General features: G+C 44.7%; 1 protein-coding gene across 1 annotated transcript in view; it reads left to right on the top strand.

The window, feature by feature from the left end:
• Nucleotides 1-20,309, top strand: part of cercam (cerebral endothelial cell adhesion molecule) — a 70,759-nt gene that overhangs the window by 2,095 nt on the left and 48,355 nt on the right. The window contains exon 2 of the mRNA XM_078550072.1: nt 1,913-2,023. Within this exon, the coding sequence (XP_078406198.1) occupies nt 1,913-2,023 (111 nt within the window). The remainder of the gene's footprint in view (nt 1-1,912; nt 2,024-20,309) is intronic.

Below are 20,309 nucleotides of genomic sequence, written 5' to 3'. Positions count from 1 at the left end.
CCTCCCCTCCCCCTACTCCCCCTCCCCTCCTCCCCCTCCTCCCCCACCTCTCCCCCCTCCCCTCCCCCCCCTCTCCCCCCTCCCCTCCCCCCCCTCTCCCCCTCCCCCTCCTCTCCCCCCGTCCCCCTCCTCTCCCCCCCTCCCCTTCCTCTCCCCCCCTCCCCTTCCCCCCTCCCCCTCCTCCCCCCCTCCCCCTCCTCCCCCTCCTCCCACCACCCCACCCCCAAATCCTCCCAACTAGTTTGATACAGCTGAGTGGCTTTCTAGGCCACTACCAATTTGTGTTTATATAGCGCCTTACATTACCAATCACACTTCACAGGAGTGATTGACATATGATTTAAGAGCGGGAGTAGGCCAATTGGCCCCTCAAGCCTGCTCCACCATTCAATAAGATCATGGCTGATCTGATTGTAACCTCAACTCTACATTCCTGCCTACCCCTGATAACCTTTCTACCTCAAAAGGTGGTGGAAGCAGGGACTTTAAATATTTTTAAGACAGAGTTAGATATATTCTTGATTAACAAGGGGGTGAGAGTTCTGAAGACTCACGATCCTCTGAGAGAAAATTTCCCCTTATCTGTCTTAAATGAGCAACCCCTTATTTTTAAACCATGACCCCTGGTTCCAGATTCTCCCACAAGAGGAAACGTCCTCCCGCATCCACCCTGTCAAGACCCCTTAGGATCTTAAGAGGTGACTTGATTGAAACCTTTACTCTTCTAAACTCCAGTGGATACAAGCCTAACCTGTACAGCCTTTCCTCGTAAGACAACCCGCCCATTCCTGGTATTGGTCTAGTAAACCTTCTCTGAACTGCTAACGCATTTATATCTTTCCTTAAATAAGAAGACCAGTACTGTACACAATACTCCAGATGTGGTCTCACCAGCACCCTGTACAACTGAAGCATAACCTCCCTACATTTGTAATCAATTCCCTCACAATAAATGATAACATTCTTTTAGCTTTTCTAATTACCTGCTGTACCTGCATACTAACCTTTTGTGATTCACGCACTAGGACACCCAGATCCCTCTAAATCTGAGCTCTGCAATCTCTCACCATTTAGATAATAAGCTGCTTTTTTATTCTCCCTGCCAAAATGGACAATTTCACATTTGCCCACATTATACTCCATTTACCAGATCTTTGCCCATTCACTTAACCTATCTATGTCCCTTTGTTGCCTCCTTACATCCTCTTCACAATTTACTTTCCTACCTACCTCTGTGTCGTCGGCAAATTTAGCAACCATTCCTTCGGTCCCTTCATCCAAGTCATTTATATAAATTGGAAAGGTTGAGGCCCCAGCACACCTCTCGTCACATCATTTCAGCTGGTAAAAGACCTATTTATGCCAAATCTCTTCCTCACTGTTAGCTAGCCAATCTTCTATCCATGCCAAAACAAAACAAAATTTGGCACCAAGCCCCACCAGGCGATATTAAGGCAGGTGAAGAGTGGGGTTTTAGTAAAGAAGAGAAGAGGCTTAAGGTGGGAATTCCAGAACCTGGGGGCCTGGGCAGCCGAAGACATTGCCATCTGTGGTGGAGCGTTTAAAATTGTGGATTTGAAAGAGGCCAGATGAGGAGGAATGCAGGTACTGTGGATGGTGGTAGGGCTTCAAACGGCTGTTTAGACTCAACCACGATGTGGAACTGGAGTCACATAGAGACCATACCAGGTAAAGGTGGAAGTCTTCCCCCCCCCCAGCCAACACAACCACACGCAAGAGGTATTTTATCAAGGATTTAGGTTTAGATTATGATGATCAGCTCTCCCAGAAATATCATGCTGGCTGTTAAAAGGGCAATACATCAGGCATTGATACTCAGCCATGGTCCACAAGCAGTATGAGATACAACCAGGCACATTGCTGCACTCAAACTTAATGTCTTTCCCTTCAGGGCAGCAACGGATCATAACATAGACAACACGACTGCCATACTGAGAGAATGGCTGACCAGCGTGCAGAGGCTTTATCACTACGTAGAGTGGCGCCCGATGGACGAACCAACGTGAGTATCTATACCTCCTCTCTACACGGTTTCTTGAAATGAACTAATCATTGTGGAGAACAGTACGTTGCGATTGAGTCTCAGCTCCTGCGATCTGGACACACACAAACCCCTCTGATATACCGAGCATTCCAGTGGATGGGTCGAGATTCCTTAGAGGACCCTGTTGAACTGCTCTTCGATATCAGTGTAAATGATAGCATAATTAATTGAAAGTCGGTGCTTATGGGAAATTGTGTCATAATTTAACAGTAGAATGAATTCTTAATTGTGCGTTATAGTGAGCAGCAGCTGTCAGTGACTTGGACACCTTGCTGCCAATGGTGCAGCCTCTGATGTTAGCTTCAATGCAAATTCCTGTGCAAATTTTCCCTCTTTCTTTTTTGCATTCTCTACCACTTCTCTTTCCCCCTCTCCTGAACTCAGAGTGAGTTAAAGAAAGAAAGGGCTTACATTAATATAGCAGTGTTTGCACCATCAGGGCATCCCAAAGAGATTTCCAACCAATTTTTGAAGTGTAGTCACTGTTGTAACGTAGGAAACAGTTTGCGTACAGCAGGCTCCCACGAACAGCAATGTGATAATGACCAGATAATTTCTTTCAGGTGATGACTGACAGTGCATGTTGGCCAGGATACCTCGGAGGACTTCCCATTATTTAATTTAAGAAATTGTCCCTTGAGAGAATTGAAGAGAGCGGCGACACGGCCTGTGTTTAACATCTCATCCATAAGACAGCACCTCCAACAGTGCAGCACTCTCTCAGTAGTGCAGTGATGTATCGACCTGGATTATGTGCTCAAGTCTATGAAATGTGTCTTGAGCCCTCAACCTTCTGGCTCAGAGGCCCGAGTATTATCAGAGAGCCACACATGAGCAATTAATGCAGCACCATAGTTACTGCCAATTCTTCAATTCATTGCTCATGCATTCATTGTTCAGAGCACATTTTTGCCAATAACCTTTCATAACATTTGAACATCTTAATTAATCAATTCAAATAGTTCCCACCTCAAAGGTCACCAATGAAAAGACCTGTAGCTAATGCTTTCCTCTCACAGCTTAAAATACTGGGACGATTTTCAAAGGAGGACACTTCATGCGGGCGATGGGCAGCGCATGGGCTATCCCAACCCAATGGGTCTGATGAGGCAACATCTAAATTTTGTGGGCAAGTTTCCAGCACTCAGTGAATGCACACAGGCAGCTTGCTGGTAGAGAATCCAGTGGTATCTCCCTGGAGCTTAGTTGGAAGTCAGGCCACAAAGATGGGTATAATATGGAGGGGATGGGGGGGTTGGTGGAGGGAATTGGGGAGAAGACACTGAGTGGCCAATAACGGTCTGAGGAATTTTGCTTCTCCTGGCCCCACAGAGATCAGTGTTTTCAAAACAAAAAAAAAATAGGGCTATTTCTAAGCAGCCTTTAGTGGTCACTTAAGCCATTGGTTAGGTCACTCAATGCCTGGCACCAATGGGCCGAATGTGCATGGTGCCTGCTCCACAAATTGGTACCATAAAATGGTGTTGCATTCGGACAGCCAGTGCACATTAATAAACTGCCTGCCTGCTTTGAGTTGAGTTGTCAGCCCACAATTTAGCCACAGGCAGCCAACGGGTGGGCGAATTTATCCTTCAGCAAGAAAGGGACACGTGTCAGCTGCAAGTTGCCCTCCATCTCTTCCTTCTCCAGACATGATCCAAGTTTGGACACTATCTTCTGTGCCACCGAGAGTCTCAGTTTCAAAGTGAATATGAAGAAAAAGAAATTCATAAGACCACTGTTACATATTACTGAAATGCTAGTGACAACACTGCATGCATTCCCTATAGGAACCTGCAACGTACAGTGGGTGATTTATACTGTGCTAAGGGAATGAGGTTAGACAAGTCACTGTGAAGGTTGAGGCATTGACTTGTGCTGTAATGCTGCTGCAGCCTGAAGCTTCGAATCACTCTAACAGACAGGCAGCTCTCATTGAGCAAGCATTGAAAGCTGAACCAGAGGAACAGTTAGAAGGCTCACACATCTGCAAACTGTATTAATTTTGTTGGCAGTTTTCTTGTATTCCTTTTGTACAGGGCTTTGGTGAAATGTTGAATTCTTAATGAAAACCATCTGGTGTTAAATGAGGCTCTGTGGGAATGGGTACCTCGGGGCTGGCTTACGAGATTTGTCTGTTCTTCCGTGAAGGAACTATTTCCTCTCTGATTGCTCCCGTCACCTGCGGGTTTAGACCCCAGTCCTTATCGACAGTCCAGATGGTCAGAAGAAATGGTCTGTTCTGCCTTTCGTGAAACAAGCACAAATATTTCAAGTGGCACAAAGAAATGAGGCATGTTATGTGAATTTGACTGTTTCATTCTCTACGTGCCTGTGTGAAGCATTGTCTCCTTTGCAATGGAGTGTAAATTGAATGGTTTCGACTGCAGGCATTCAATCCATTCATCCACATTGTCATCGATGCAGGTGAAGGCAAAAGTTCACCTCAGCGTCTTGATCCTTCTGTCATACATTCATTTTATTGGAGGCATTTGGGCCTCTCGTGCATCCCTGAATTTAATCACTCAACCGTTGATGGCCATGCTGAAAGCTGTCTAGATGCTAAGCTCTGGAACTCTTTCCACAAACTTCTCCACCTCTCTCTTATGCTTCTTATAATCTACCTTTTTGACCAAGCTTTTGGTTATCTGCCCTGATATCTCCCTTTGTGATTCTGTGTTAATGCTCCTGTGAAGTGCTTTGGGCCATTTTTATTACATTAAAGGAGCTATATAAATGCAAGTTGCTGTAGTGTAGAATAGGCAATATCAATTCAAATACCTGTAATACTTCATTCACAAATTTAAGGGGGGGGGGAGAGAGAGATGGTGTAGTGCTAATGTCACTGGGCCAGTAATAAAGTGGTCCAGGCTCATGCTGTAGGTACACGGGTTCAAATCCCACCATAGCAGCTGGTGGAAATGAGGTTTTATTTAATTTATTATTTTGAAATAAGGGCGTCACTGGCAAGGTCAGAATTTGCTGCCGACCCTGAATTGCCCTTGAGCTGAGCAGCTTGCTAGGCCATCTCAGAGGGCAGTTCAGAGTCAACCATGTTGCTGTGGGTCCGGAGTCACATGTAGACCACACCGGGTAAGGACGGCAGATTTCCTTCCCTAAAGGGCATTAGTGAACCAGGTGGGTTTTTAAGCAATCAATGATAGTTGTCATGGTCACCATTACTGAGACTAGTTCTATATTCTAGATTTATTAATTGAATTCAAATTCCACCAGCTGCCGTGGTGGGATTTGAACCCATGTCCCCAGAGTATTAGGCTGGGCCTTCTGCATTACTAGTCCAATGATATCACCACCACCTCCCCAATTCATTTATTAACACCTAGAGCTTCAGACCATGAACTCTCTCCTCCAACATGACTGCCCCCACCACTTTAATCCGATTTTTATTTATTTATTTTTGTTGTATTCTTTTATTTATTTGTTCATTTGAAAAAAAATCCTTTTTCCCAAACGCCCCTCCCCCTCCCTAACAGGGCCATCTGTTTTTCTATATTGTGCTTTATCAGAGCACCGACCCTTGTTCTGCTATTAACACCCCCTGCTTTTTCACCATTAATCCACTATCAGCACCTTCTTTAATCTTTACCACTACCATTAACACTCCCTGTTTTGTGTCCATGATATCTTTGTCAATCTCTCCTTAGCTGTCATCTATCCCGGACCTTCTATCTTGCTCCATACCCCCCCCCCACCTCCAAACAGTATTAAATTCTTCACATCACATCACATTTCTACTCTTTAGCTCTGAAGAAGAGTCATACGGACTCGAAACGCTAACTCTGTTTCTCTCTCCACTGATGCTGCCAGACCTGCTGAATTTTACCAGCATTTTCTGTTTTTATTTCAGATTTCCAGCATCCGCAGCAGTTTGCTTTTATCTTAGTGCAAAATGTCTGTATATGGCTGGGGAATAGATTATGGTCCCATATACTTCAGGCTCTCTAGTTTCTGTAGGATCCCTTATAATCTAAGATTTATACCTTTATGTAATGAATAGTGGCAGTGAACCAGCGTGCAGTACTGACCTTTTTTGCCAGAAATACCCCATGTTTGATTCCACTCTATTGCGTTACATGATTGGGGTATTTCAGTTGGTTACAACACCCCTGTATTAGGGAGGGACATACAACTTTGCACTCCTGACTATTGTTTAATGACCCCCCCTTGAAAATGTCTGTGATGTATTTGGCTGTGACACACCCATGGGAATAGAGCTCTTAGATGCAGCATGCACCATTGCACAAGTCTTAAAAGCGAAAGAAGGGCAAATCATTATCGTTCTACAACACGAGGCAATGTAGCCAAGTGATCACGATCTGATTAGAATCCAACTACAAGCAGCACATTAGCAGAAGTAGGCTACCTCCCCTTGAAATGTAATAATATCTCCAGACATTCATTTCCCAGCACAAAGGGTTGTTCTTCAGAGTTTCATTTTAAATGCAGAGTAGAATGACCTACTTAAAATTGATATCTTAAAAGAAATCCCTAAAATTTACAATATAATGAAACAGAATAAGGATTAATTGTATCACAGTATTCTCTGATTCTGTGTTTAAATTACTCCCTGTTACAGTTTTTTAAAAAAGTATTTCCCTTATTTTCCTTTCCTTTACCCGTGGGAGCTGAACCATAGAACGGGAGGAATGTAGCTGCCCTCTGCTACCTCACCCTCATTGATTAGCCTGGAACTGTGGTTTTCTGTGAGTTGACATGTATTTGGGTTCCTCTATAATAATGGATAACGCCAGTAACCCAAAGGAAAGTTATGGTATAATTACAAGAAGTGATTTTATTAGTAGAAAGCAACAGAAACAAAATGGTAACATGACGACAAATACAGTAATGAGTAAATGCCCCCTCCCCCATACTCCCCTGTCCAGAATACCACCCCCTCCCCCCACCCACCTCAAACCCTGGGTGCCCTAGTGAATCTGTATAATCCCAGTGTGAACACCTGAGGCCACAATAGCAAAGCGTTGATAGGATTAGTCAACTGTGGGAGGCTTCACAGCTGAACACAGTCCTCACGTCAGGACGTCCATACTTTTCAGGAAGGTATCATCCACTCAAAGTCGGGAGCAGGAAGCCTGGCTGAGCTGATTGTTGTGTCCCAACAGAAATTCACTAACTCATCACCATCTGGGGATCAGTTTCATTCACACTACTGATTAACTCTTGTAGGAGACTTAGAAATATTAGGATGTAGTCACACCTGATAATGGAGAGAATGCTAATGATGTTTTCCACATGTTCTGTACAATTCCTTAACAGAAACAATCTTGGGGTGTTTCTTACTGTGCCTTACGACATGACACAGGCATTTCACCAAAGGGCTCTCTACTTTCTAACGCTCCAGACCTATTGCTCAAGAACACAGCTCTAAAAGATTTAGGACTGAGAGCAGGAGAAACATTTGTATGCAGAGGGATGTGGAATGGATTGCCAGAGTTAGTGATTGAACAGAGATCTTGTCAACATGTAAGAATAGGTTAGGTAAATGTTTGAAGGAAAGAGGAATAAAGCATGTAGGAACAGGGCAGGTGAGATTGAGTTTACTGTTATGTGGAAGATAAACACTGACCTGGATTGCTTGGGCTGTCTAGCCTGTTTCTGTTCTGTAATTTCATTGTAGATTGATTTGAGAAACCAGTAAATGTGCAGCAGCTTCACTTGTGTTAAGGAACATCCCAGAATGTTTCTGCTTGCAATATCTAATCAGACAGATGTACCGGCTTCCCCTGTGTAATTTCATAATTGTCTGCCAATGTCCAGTGTAACCTCATGTTAATTCGTTCACCAGCTTCCCCTGTGTAACTTCACACTTGACTTCAAGGTACTCCTGTGCAACCTTGTACTTGTTTGTTTGCTGCTCCTGTGTAATCTCACGTTTGGCTCACTAACTATCCTTGTGTAACCTCACACATGTACAATGGCTACCCTTGTGGGATCTCACATTAGTTCTCCAGCAGACTTTGCGTTCTAACCTCATGCTTGCCCTGAATCCTCTGTGTATTCTCAGACAGACTCTCCAATTAAACCTATGTATTATCAGAATGACTGGTTAAGTACTTCTACTGTACATTTACCAGTTCCCCTTCATATGTAGTCTCCAACTGACTTTCTTGTTCCCCTGTGTAATCTCAATTGGACTCACTATCTAGCCCTGCATCATGTCAACTAACTAGCTCAATGAGGAATGTCACTGTTCCCAGTCGATGGAGTGGGTGGAGAGGGTAGAAATTATAAGAACTAGGAGCAGGAGTAGGCAATTCAGCCCCTCGAGCCTGCCCCGCCATTCATTATGATCATGGCTGCTCTCATTTCGGCCTCAATTCCAATTTCCCGCCCTCTCCCCATAACCTTTTAACCCGTTACTAATTAAAAATCTATCTCCTCAAATTTATTCAGCGTCCTGGCATCCACTGCACTCTGAGGTAGTGAATTCCACAGATTCACGACCCTTTGAGAAAAGTAATTCCTCCTCATCTCTGATTTAAATCTACCACCCCTTAGCCTAAAACTATGGCCTCTCATTCTAGAATGCCTCAGAAGGGGAAACATCCGCTCAACGTCTACTTTGTCTATCCCCTTTAGCATCTTAAATACCTCAATTAAATCTCGTCTCATCCTTCTAAACTCTAGCGAGTATAGGCCTTAACTGCGCAATCTCTCCTCGTATGACAAGCCCCGCATCTCTGGAATCAATCTAGTGAACCTCCTCTGAACCACCTCCAGTACAACTACATCCTTCCTCAAGTATGGGGACCAATACTGTGCACAGTACTCCAGGTGTGGTCTCACCAATGCCTTGTACAGTTGCAACAACACCTCCCTATTTTTATACTCTATTCCTTTAGCAATAAATGCCAAAATTCCCCATTTGCCTTCCTTATTATCTACTGTACCTGCATACTAGCTTTCAGCGATTCATGCATGAGGACACCCAGATCCCTCTGCACTGAAGTATTCTGAAGTTTCCCTCCATTTAAATAATAAATCGCCTTTTTATTCTTCTGACCAAAATGGATAACCTCACACTTATCTACGTTAAACTCCATCTGCCAAGTTTTGGCCCAATCACCTAACCTGTCCATGTCCATTTGTAAATTTCTTATTTCTTCATTGCAACTTACTTTCCCACCTATTTTGGTGTCATCTGCAAATTTAGCTTTAGTACCTTCTATCCCTGAATCCAAGTCATTAATATAGATTGTAAATAGTTGAGGCCCAAGGGCTGAACCCTGTGGCACCCCACTAGTTACAGCTTGCCATCCAGAAAAAGACCCATTTATCCTGACTCTCTGCTTTCTGTTGGTTAGTCAATCCTCTATCTAAGCTAATATATTACCCTTAACTCTGTGTGATCTTATCTTATGTATTAATCTTCTGTGTGACACCTTATCAAAGGCCTTCTGGAAGTCCAGATATACTACATCTACAGGATCCCCATTATCCACTTTGCTTGTCACATCTTCAAAGAACTCTAGCAAATTAGTCAAACGTGATTTACTCTTCATAAAACCATGCTGACTCTGATGGATTGCATTTTGACTTTCCAAATGCCCCATTACTACTTCCTTAATAATGGATTCCAACAATTTCCCAACCACAGATGTTAAACTAACTGGTCTGTAGTTCCTACTTTCTGCCTCCCCCCTTTTTGAATAAGGGCATTATATTACCGTTTTTCCAATCCACTGGAACCTTTCCAGAATCCAGGGAATTTTGGAACATTATAGCCAACGCATCCACTATCTCCGCTGCCACTTCCATTAAGACCCTGGGATGTAGGCCATCAGGTCCTGGGGACTTTTCACCCTTTAATCCCAATAGTTTGCTCAGTACATTTTCTCTAGTGATGGTGATTGTTCTAGGTTCCTCCTCCTTTATATCCTCTGCACTACCTTTTACTATTAGGGTGGTACTAGTGTCCTCCACTGTGAAAACTGAGGCAAAATATTGATTAAGCGTCTCTGCCATTTCTGCGTTCCCCACTATTAACTCCCCAGTCTCTTCCTCCAAGGGACCAACATTCACTTTAGCTATTCTCTTTCCTTTTATATACTTGTAGAAGCTTTTGCTATCAGTTTTTACATTTTGCGCTAGTTTTCTTTCACAATTTGCCTTTGTTCTTTTTATTATTTTTTTTTGTAACCCTTTGTTGATCTTTAAAAATTTCCCAATCTTCCAGCCTGCCACTGACCTTTGCAATTTGGTATGCCTTAGTTTTTGCCTTTAACTTATCTTTAACTTCCTTGCTTAGCCATGGATGCTTTACCCCCCCCTCCCCTTTTACCATCTTTCTTCCTCATTGGGAAATATTTTACTCGGGAGGAAATGAATATCTCCTTAAATATCTGCCACTGTTCATCAACTGTCCTACTTTGTAGTCTTCCTGCCCATTCCACTCGGGCCAAATCTGCCCTCATACCTTTGTAGTTACCTTTGTTTAACTCCAGAACATTAGGGTGGGACTCAAGTTTCTCACTCTCAAACTGAACTTGAAATTCTAGCATGCTATGATCACTCTTCCCTCGAGGATCCTTAACTATGAGATCATTAATTAATCCCATCTCATTACACAAAACCAAATCCAGAATAGCCTGCTCCCTGGTTGGTTGCACAACATATTGTTCCAAGAAACATTCTCTAATACGCTCTATGAACTCTCCCTCAAGGCTACCCTTGCCAATTTGATTAGTTCAGTCTATATGCATATTAAAATCACCCATGATTATTGCCGTGCCTTTCTTACATGCTCCCAGTATTTCCTGGTTTATACTGTGCCCTACTGCTAAATTACTGTTTGGGGACCTATAGATTACTCCCACCAGGGACTTCTTTCCCTTGCTATTTCTTATTTCTACCCAGGCTGACTCTATGTCTTGCTCTTCAGTGCCTATATCATTCCTCACTACAGCACTAATCTCTTCCTTTAATAACAAAGCTACACCACCTCCTTTTCTTTCCTGCCTATTCTTCCGAAACACTGAGTACCCTTGGATATTCAATTCCCAAACCTGTTCTCCCTGTAATGTCTCAGTAATCGCCACCAAATCATACTTATTTATCTCTATTTTCACTGTTAACTCATTAGTTTTATTCTGAATGCTACATGCATTCAGATACATAGCCTTTAAGTTTGCCCTATTGTCAATTTTCCCTATTCTTATATAATTCTTTGGTGCAGTATGGCGTTCACACACACTCTCCCTTCCATTCACTTTTTGATAGCAATCAGCCTTGTCACTAACCTGCACTCTTACCCTCTCCTTAAATTTTGATTTTTTATATTTCCATGCAACTGAACCCTCCCCCCTACTATTTAGTTTACAGCCCTATCTACAACCCTAGTTATGCAATTCGCCAGGACACTGGTCCAGCATGATTCAAGTGGAGCCCGTCCAAACGGAATAGCTCCCTCTTTCCCCAGTACTGGTGCCAATGTCCCATGAATTTGAACCCATTTCTCCCACACCAATCTTTAAGCCATGTGTTTACTTCTTTAATCTTATTGACCCTGTGCCAATTAGCTCGTGGCTCAGGTAGTAATCCAGAGATTATTACCTTTTTGGTTCTGCTTTTTAATTTAGCCCCTAGCTGCTCGTATTCTCTCAGCAGAACCTCTTTCCTTCTTCTACCTATATCATTGGTACCTACGTGGACCACGACAACTGGATCTTTCCCCTCCAACTCCGAGTTCCTCTGCAGCCCAGATGAGATATCCTTAACCCTGGTACCAGGTAGGCAACACAGCCTTCGGGATTCTTGATCCTGGCTACGGAGAAGAGTATCTATTCCCCTAACTATACTATCCCCGATTACAACTACATTTCTCTTTTCTACCCCCCTTGAATGGCTCCCTGTACCATAGTGCTATGGTCAGTTTGCTCATCCTCCCTACAGTCCCCGCTCTCGTCCACACAGGGAGCAAGAATCTCGAACCTGTTGGATAAGGGCAAGGGCTGATGCTCCTGCAGTGCTACTTCCTGGATCTCTCTACCTGCCTCACTCATAGTCACACCCTCCTGTCCCTGACCACTGGCCGAATTTAAGGTAATTAATCTAAGGGGTTTGACTGTCTCCTGAAACACAGTGTTCAGGTAACTCTCCCCTCCCTGATGTGTCGCAGTGTCCAAAGCTCAGACTCCAGCTCATCAACTCTGAGCCGGAGTTCTTCGAGCAACCAACATTTGCTACAGGTGTGGTCACTAGGAACCACAATGGGGTCCACCAGCTCCCACATCATGTAACTACAACACATCGCCTGGCACTGCATCTCTATTTTATTTAATTACTTCTTAAATTTGTTTTTAAATTTCCTACTGGTCTTTAGTTTATCAATCTGTACAATATTTCTCCTATTTACATTTAATCTGAAAGCAAGTTAGAATAAAGATTCAAAATACACTTTTTAAAATCAACTGGAACTCGCTCTCTCTGCTGAGTTGAAGCTGAAGTGTTAGGCCTCCGATCCTGGGCCCCAGTAGTCACCCTTAATCTGAAATCAACTTAGAATAGGTAGTTCAAACTAGCAGTTATTTACCAACCGATGAACTTATGGTTTTCCTGTGATGTCACTTTTTTTTTTCACTCATGACTAGTTCTTTCTGCTAAGTCTTTTTCCAGCTGCCAAATTTTGTTTGAAACTGATTAATTTTCCACTGGCGGTTTTAAATCTGATTGTACTGGTCTTTAATATGGTTTATTAGCTTAAATTTCTAACTAGTAGTTTTCAAAACAGTCATGTTGGAAACAGTAAATGCCATAATGTTGAAATGTTTTGCCAGTTCTTTATATAGTAAAGTCTGCAGAAACCAATGTAGCTTATTGCAGAATATAAATTGCATTATTTATTGAGTTTCTGCATGGTAGCACCATACACTCAAGTAATGGATGAAACTTGTTATCATGGCATGCTTGATTTTTCTGAGGGTTCCAAACTGGGCCATATCACTGGCTAGGGTGGAACTGGGCAGGGCAGGATTGGGGTTGGGTTGAGTAGAGTAGCATTGTGCAGGGTGGGATTGGATTGAGGTAGAATTGTGTAGAGTACGGTGGGATTGGGTTGGGTAGAGTTGGGTTGGAGTGGGGTTGGGTTAGGTGGAGTGGTTTGAGTTGGGTAAGATTGGATTGGGTGGGTTTGGGTAGAGATGGGTTGTGGTGGGGCTGTGTTGGGTAGGGCTGGTTGCATTGGATTTGGGTTGGGTTGGACAGGGATTAGGTAGGATTGGATTGGATTGGGGTTGGGTAGACTAGGGATGGAGCAGGGTCCGGCTGGATTGAGGTTGGGTTGGGTCAGATTGGGGTCAGGCTGAATTGGGGTTGGGTCGGTTTGGGGTAGGTTTTGGATAGGGATAGGGTGGTGTTGGATGACAGGGAATGATCAGGCACTTCCAGAGGGATGGGGGCAAGCTCACAGTGGGTGTTATTCTGAGGTCCTCTCTGTGGCATAACATGGTAAAAGAGACTTGGCAGTAAAAGTGGTCTGTCCCTTAATGGTGCATCGGTAGAACAATAAAAATTGTTTCTCACATGCACAGCCACTCTCTCCCCTGTTCATGTTACTTTTATAATTCGACTTTTCCCCAACACGGACACAACCCATTGATTGGCAACATTTATAGCTCAGCTTGTACAGGACAAACAACAAAACTCTGCACATTGACCATATCTGCCTGTACAATATCTCCAGTGTCAGTGAAACTTTTATCAAACCTTTCATTACATCCAGTCTCCAATTCTCCTTGCCAGCCCCCCCCAAGCTCCACCTACCTAAATTTTGATTGATTTTAAACCTCTGCTGCTCACATCGTATCCCACACAAACTCCCGAATTCTTCCATTATCCTTTCCTTCTCAAACATCGACTGATTTTCCATTCCACCAGTGGCCCATTAGTGAGAGTAATATTGTTTTGCTGTGGCACAATACTTGAATGTGATGCTTTTTTGTAGTTTAATGCTTAGTGTGGCATTGTGTGAATTATTCCAGTTGGAGTACCCTACTTGACCCTGGCACCTGGTCTAAGGCTGCCTGTGTCTCTGTCTGTGTGTGTGTGTATGTGTGTGCCTGCCCTCACTATCCTGAATTATAAACTTTCATTCATCCTATTCCGGACTCCCCTGGGCAGTTTATGAAGCTGATATTATTTACTCTCATTCTCTTGCTCATGAGCATCTCATCTACCTTCTAAATTCCCATGTTGGGACTTGTTCCATCGTTTTCTGATTATTTTCTCATCTTTCGGGTTTGAAATAAGAGACTGAAAGTGGATTTTGCCAATGTTTGTAATTGCCTTGTGCAACCAAGTGTGGAATCTTGACAATTGCGATGGACAGTGAATTACTGGAAATCACCTGCAGAGCTGTTTTAGCACTTTGTTTTATCTTCTGGTGTTCATTGTTATTCAGTAACCATCAGACCTCTGCCTAGTCCCGATATCTGAATGGCAGCACCCTGTGGACCTGGGGCTAATGTCAACTGGAGAGTTTGGGAGAGGGTTGGGGAACATGGTATGGTGACCCAAAACAAAAACAAAAATACCTGGAAAAACTCAGCAGGTCTGGCAGCATCTGTGGAGAGGAGCACAGTTAACGTTTCGAGTCCGATTGACCCTTCAACAGAACTAAGTAAAAATAGAAAAGAGGTTAAATATAAGCTGGTTTTGGGGGGTGGGGGGGAGCAAGACAAGAAGAGCTGGATAGAGGGCCAGTAATAGGTGGAGATAACCAAAAGATGTCACAGACAAAAGGACAAAGAGGTGTTGAAGGTGGTGATATTATCTAAGGAATGTGCTAATTAAGGGTAGAAAGCAGGACGAGCAAGATACAGATAGCCCTAGTGGGGGTGGGGTGGGGGGAAGGGATCGAAATAGGCTAAAAGGTAGAGATAAAACAATAGATGGAAATACACTTAAAAATAATGGAAGTAGGTGGGAAAAGAAAAATCTATATAATTTATTGGAAAAAACAAAAAGGAGGGGGAAAATCAGAAAGGGGGTGGGGATGGAGGAGAGAGTTCATGATCTAAAATTATTGAACTCAATATTCAGTCTGGAAGGCTGTAAAGTGCCTAGTCGGAAGATGAGGTGCTGTTCCTCCTGTTTGCATTGAGCTTCACTAGAACAGTTCAGCAAGCCAAGGACGGACATGTGGGCATGAGAGCAGGGTGGAGTGTTGAAATGGCAAGCGACAGGGAGGTCTGGGTAATGCTTACCAGCATTATATATTAAATAATATAATAAATAAATTATATTAAATTTATTTATTAATATATTTATTATTGACAGCCTTAGACCTGGTGCCAGGGTCATGTAGGGTACTCCAACTGGCATAATTCACACAATGCCACACTCACTAAGCATTAAACTACAAAGGACCAAAGGTGTTCTGCAAAGCGGTCACCCAGTCTGTGTTTGGTCTCTCCAATGTAGAGGAAACCGCATTGGGAGCAACGAATGCAGTAGACTAAGTTGAGGGAAGTGCAAGTGAAATGCTGCTTCACTTGAAAGGAGTGTTTGGGCCCTTGGACGGTGAGGAGAGGGGAAGTAAAGGGGCAGGTGTTGCACCTTCTGCGGTTGCATGGGAAGGTGCCGTAGAAGGGGGTTGAGGTGTAGGGGGTGATGGAGGAGTGGACCAGGGTGTCAAGGAGGGAACGATCCCTGCGGAATGCCGCCAGGGGGGGGTGAAGGGAAGATGTGTTTGGTGGTGGCATCATGCTGGAGTTGGCGGAAATGGCGGAGGATGATCCTTTGAATGCGGAGACTGGTGCGGTGATAAGTGAGGACAAGGGGGACCCTATCAAGTTTCTGGGAGGGAGAAGAAGGTGTGAGGGCGGATGCGCGGGAGATGGGCCGGACACGGTTGAGGGCCCTGTCAAACACCGTGGGTGCAAAACCTCGGTTAAGGAAGAAGGAGGACATGTCAGAGGAACTGTTTTTGAAAGTGGCATCATCAGAACAGATGCGACGGAGGCAAAGGAACTGAGAGAATGGGATGGAGTCCTTACAGGAAGCGAGGTTGAGGAGCTGTAGTCGAGGTAGCTGTGGGAGTCGGTAGGCTTATAATGGATATTGGTGGACAGTCTATCACCAGAAATTGAGACAGAGGTCAAGGAAGGGAAGTGTCAGAGATGGACCATGTGAAAATGATGGAGGGGTGGAAATTGGAAGCAAAATTAATAAATTTTGCTAGGTCCAGACGAGAGCATGAAGCAGCACTGAAGTAATCATCGACGTACCGGAGAAAGTTGTGGGAGGGGGCCGGAGTAGGACTGGAACAAGGAATGTTCCACATACCCCATAAAGAGACAGGCATAGCTGGGGCCCATAGCCACACCTTTTATTTGGAGGAAGTGAGAGGAGTTTAAGGAGAAATTGTTCAGTGTGAGAACAAGTTCAGTCAGACGGAGGACAGTAGTGGTGGATGGGGATTGTTCGGGCCTCTGTTCGAGGAAGAAGCGGAGAGCCATCAGACCATCCCGGTGGGGGATGGAGGTGTAGAGGGATTGGACGTCCATGGTGAAGAGGAGGCGGTTGGGGCCAGGGAACTGGAAATTGTTGATATGATGTAGAGTGTCACAGGAATCACGGATCTAGGTGGGAAGGGACTGGACAAGGGGAGAGAGAATGGAGTCAAGATAGCAAGAAATGAGTTCCATGGGGCAGGAACAGGCTGACACGATCAGTCTGCTGGGACTGTCCTGTTTGTGGATTTTGGGTAGGAGGTAGAAGCGGGCCGTCCGAGGTTGGGAGACTATCAGGTTGGAAGTTGTGGAAGGAAGATCTCCAGAGGAGATGGGGTCAGTAACAGTCTTGGAAACAATGGCTTGATGTTCAGTGGTGGGGTCATGGTCCAGGGAGAGGTAGGAGTAAGTGTCTGCAAGTTGACGCTCAGCCTCTGCGAGGTAGAGGTCAGTGCGCCAGACAACAACAGCACCACCCTTGTCAGTGGGTTTGATGACAATGTCAGGGTTGGACCTGAGAGAACGGAGTACAGCAAGTTCAGAGAGAGACAGGTTAGAGTGGGTGAGAGGAGCAGAGAAATTGAGACGACTAATGTTTTTTTCATTAAGAAAAAAATGCTTTTTTCTTAGTGGTGTGGTGACCGTTTTATTTTGCCTTCTAATTATACATTAACCACAGGGGCCTGGAAGTATGTTTCAAATATTGTTTACTTTTGATAAACAATACAAAGACACCAGACAGCTAGGGTTTACAAGACCAGAAAGAGAGCTTCCAGCTGCCACAGAATCTCCCGATCATCTTGTTTCTGCTCTCCATCTCCTTCTGCATTTCTGTCTCGTTCTCTTTCTGGCTGTTGTGTATGTCTCTTTGTTTTCCTGTCTTCTGTCTCCTTTTGTCTTTCATTTTGCTGTTCTTTTCACTCTTTCTTACCCCTCTTTCCTACCCCTTTCCCCCTCTCTATCCTTTCTCTGTCCTCTCTACCCCTCTTGGGTCAGTCTCCACATCCTCTTTTCCTCTATCTTCACTCCTCTCCATTTCTCTTACCTCCACTCATTATTACATTCATCCTCTCTTCTCCTCAAAAATGCTCTGACTAGATGTCTTTCTCCACCATTTTTTTTATTCATTTAGGGATGTAGGCTTCACTGGCTGGGCCAGTATTTATTGCCCATCCCTAAGTTGCCCTTGAGAGAGTGGTGGTGAGCTGCCTTCTTGAACCGTTGCAGTCCATGTGATGTAGGTACACCCACAGTGCTGTTAGGGAGGGAGTTCCATGATTTTGACCCTGCGATAGTGAAGAAATGGTGATATATTTCCAAGTCAGGATGGTGAGTGACTTGGAGGGGAACTTCCAGGTGGTGGTGTTCCCATCTATCTGCTGCCCTTGTCCTTCTTGATCGTAGTGGTCGTGGGTTTGCAAGGTGCTGTCTAAGGGGCCTTGGTGAATTTCTGCAGTGCATCTTGTAGATGGTACATACTGCTGTTACTGTGCATTGGTGGTGGAGGGAGTGAAAGAAGTGAATGTGGATGTGGTGCCGATCAAGCAGGCTGCTTTGTCCTAGTTGGTGTCAAGCTTCTTGAGTGTTGTGGGAGCTGCACTCATTCAGGCAAGTGGAGAGTATTCCATCACACTCCTGACTTGTACCTTGTAAATGGTGGACAAGCTTTGGGGAGTCAGGAGGTGAGTTATTCATCATAGGATTCCTAGCCTCTGACCTGTTCTTGTAGCCACACTATTTATATGGCTAGTCCAGTTCAGTTTCTGGTCAATGGTAACCCCCAGGATGTTTATAGTAGGGGATTTGGTGATGGTAATGCCATTGAACGTCAAGAAGCGATGGTTAGATTCTCTCTTATTGGAGATGGTCATTGCCTGACACTTGTCTGGTGCAAATGTTACTTGTCACTTGTCAGCCCAAGCCTGGATATTGTCCAGATCTTGCTGCATTTGGACATGGACTGCTTCAGTATCTGAGGAGTCGCGAATGGTGCTGAACATTGTGCAATCATCAGTGAACATCCCCGCTTCTGACCTTATGATGGAAGGAAGGTCATTGATGAAGTAGCTGATCATGGTTGGGCCGAGGACACTACCCTGAGGAACTCCTGCAAAATTGTCCTGGAGCTGAGATGACTGATCTCCAACAACCACAACCATCTTCCTTTCTGCACCATTTTGTGTCTGTGGGCTTGCTCAGCTGCTCTCGTGATCACCCAGCATTATTAAAGTATTAAATGCTGTTCACCCACTGTCACCAGCTGCACAGCAGGAAAGCTAGATGAATAGTCTAGTAGCATTGTCAATAATGGAGTAGCTTTTACACAATGCCATGAAGATTCAAATGGCCCTGCCTCCTAAAATGCCTTCAACCATCAGCACTGATTCCTGGCAACTTTTGCAGCCAGACTGGGTGGGGAACGAGGAACCAAAGCCAGGAACATAATGATGGAAGGGGCACTGTAGACAGCTGCACGGAGATGAGGAAACAGATTAGACACAGAGGGTATGTCTCTCTTCTTTCCCTTCTCATTCTGTCTGCTTCCACTCAGTACTGCATTGAAATGTCAGCTTGGATTATATGCTCAAATCTCTGGAGTGAGTTTTTAACTCATAATCTTCTAAATTGGACACGAGTGCAACAAACAGTACTAAGACTGTGCCTAAACTAGCAGTGTCCCAGTTTTTAAAAATATTTCTTGAGCCACTTAAGATTTTATACCTTGGATCCTCATGGGCCACATTTAAAGGGCGGAATCTTCCATTCTGAAGTCTAAGTTCGCTTGCGGGAGCAGAAGGCGGAGTGTTTTCCACGGGGGGCACAGGACAGCTGAACCCGCGGAATGTTGTGCTGTTCAGCTCATTACTTATGCATTCATGTGGAGCACGGAGAATCTCATGGGGGCAGGAATTCTCCCTCCCTGCTGTAACCTCATGGGATCGAAGGTCTGGGCACCATATTTAATGGACACCCGGACAGAGTCCTTCCCTCCCCACCCCCCTTCACCTGTCTCCCAGGTCCAGCCTCCGCTCGACCCTTCCGCCCCACCGCTCCCCTCTCAACCTTTGTGCAGCTTGTGCTACCGGAACCTGATGTGAGTTGTGAGTGGTCCCCAAGAAGGTGAAAGCAGTGTGTACTTACCTCAAAGTTGTGGAAGAAGTGAAGCTTGCCAGGTGCATGCTACTTATATACAGGGCAGGATTTTCCCCTCGGCAATTTGGGGGCGGGGCCTGCTCGCCGAGGGGAAAATGACGCGGGATGATGTCGGGAGGAACCCCCGACGTCATCACGGCCCATTTAAATCTTCAGGAAGCCGGGTGGACAGTGAAATCAGCTGTCCGCCTGCCAACCTGTTAATGGCCAAGTGAAGCCATTGACAGGATAATAGAGCTTGTTAAAGACCCTGCCCGTCCAACCTTAAGGCTGGCGGGCAGGCCAGGAGCCCCAGCGGGCTCCAGATTATTCATGAAACTTCATCCACTGACGGGATGAAGTTTCATGTCCATTTTTTAAAAATTTAATAAACTTTGTGTTTCTTATTAACATGTCCCATCTCGTGTGACATTGTCACATGAGGGGGACATGTTAATAATTTTAATATTTCTCTATTTTTTGACTTTTCTTACCTGTCAGTAAACTCCCTGAGACAGCACTTTGCCTCAGGGAGTAGTGCGCTCTTTCGTGTGCATGTGCGAAAGAGCGCACTTTGACAGATGGGGAATCCCTTCACCCCACCCCGCACAGGAAGCGCATAG

This window comes from Cetorhinus maximus, chromosome 10 (genome assembly GCF_964194155.1).
Source record: "Cetorhinus maximus chromosome 10, sCetMax3.hap1.1, whole genome shotgun sequence".
NCBI classification, from domain to species: Eukaryota; Metazoa; Chordata; class Chondrichthyes; order Lamniformes; family Cetorhinidae; genus Cetorhinus; species Cetorhinus maximus.
The sequence above is the reverse complement of the archived record's forward strand: the minus strand, read 5'-3'. Positions and strand labels throughout refer to the sequence as shown.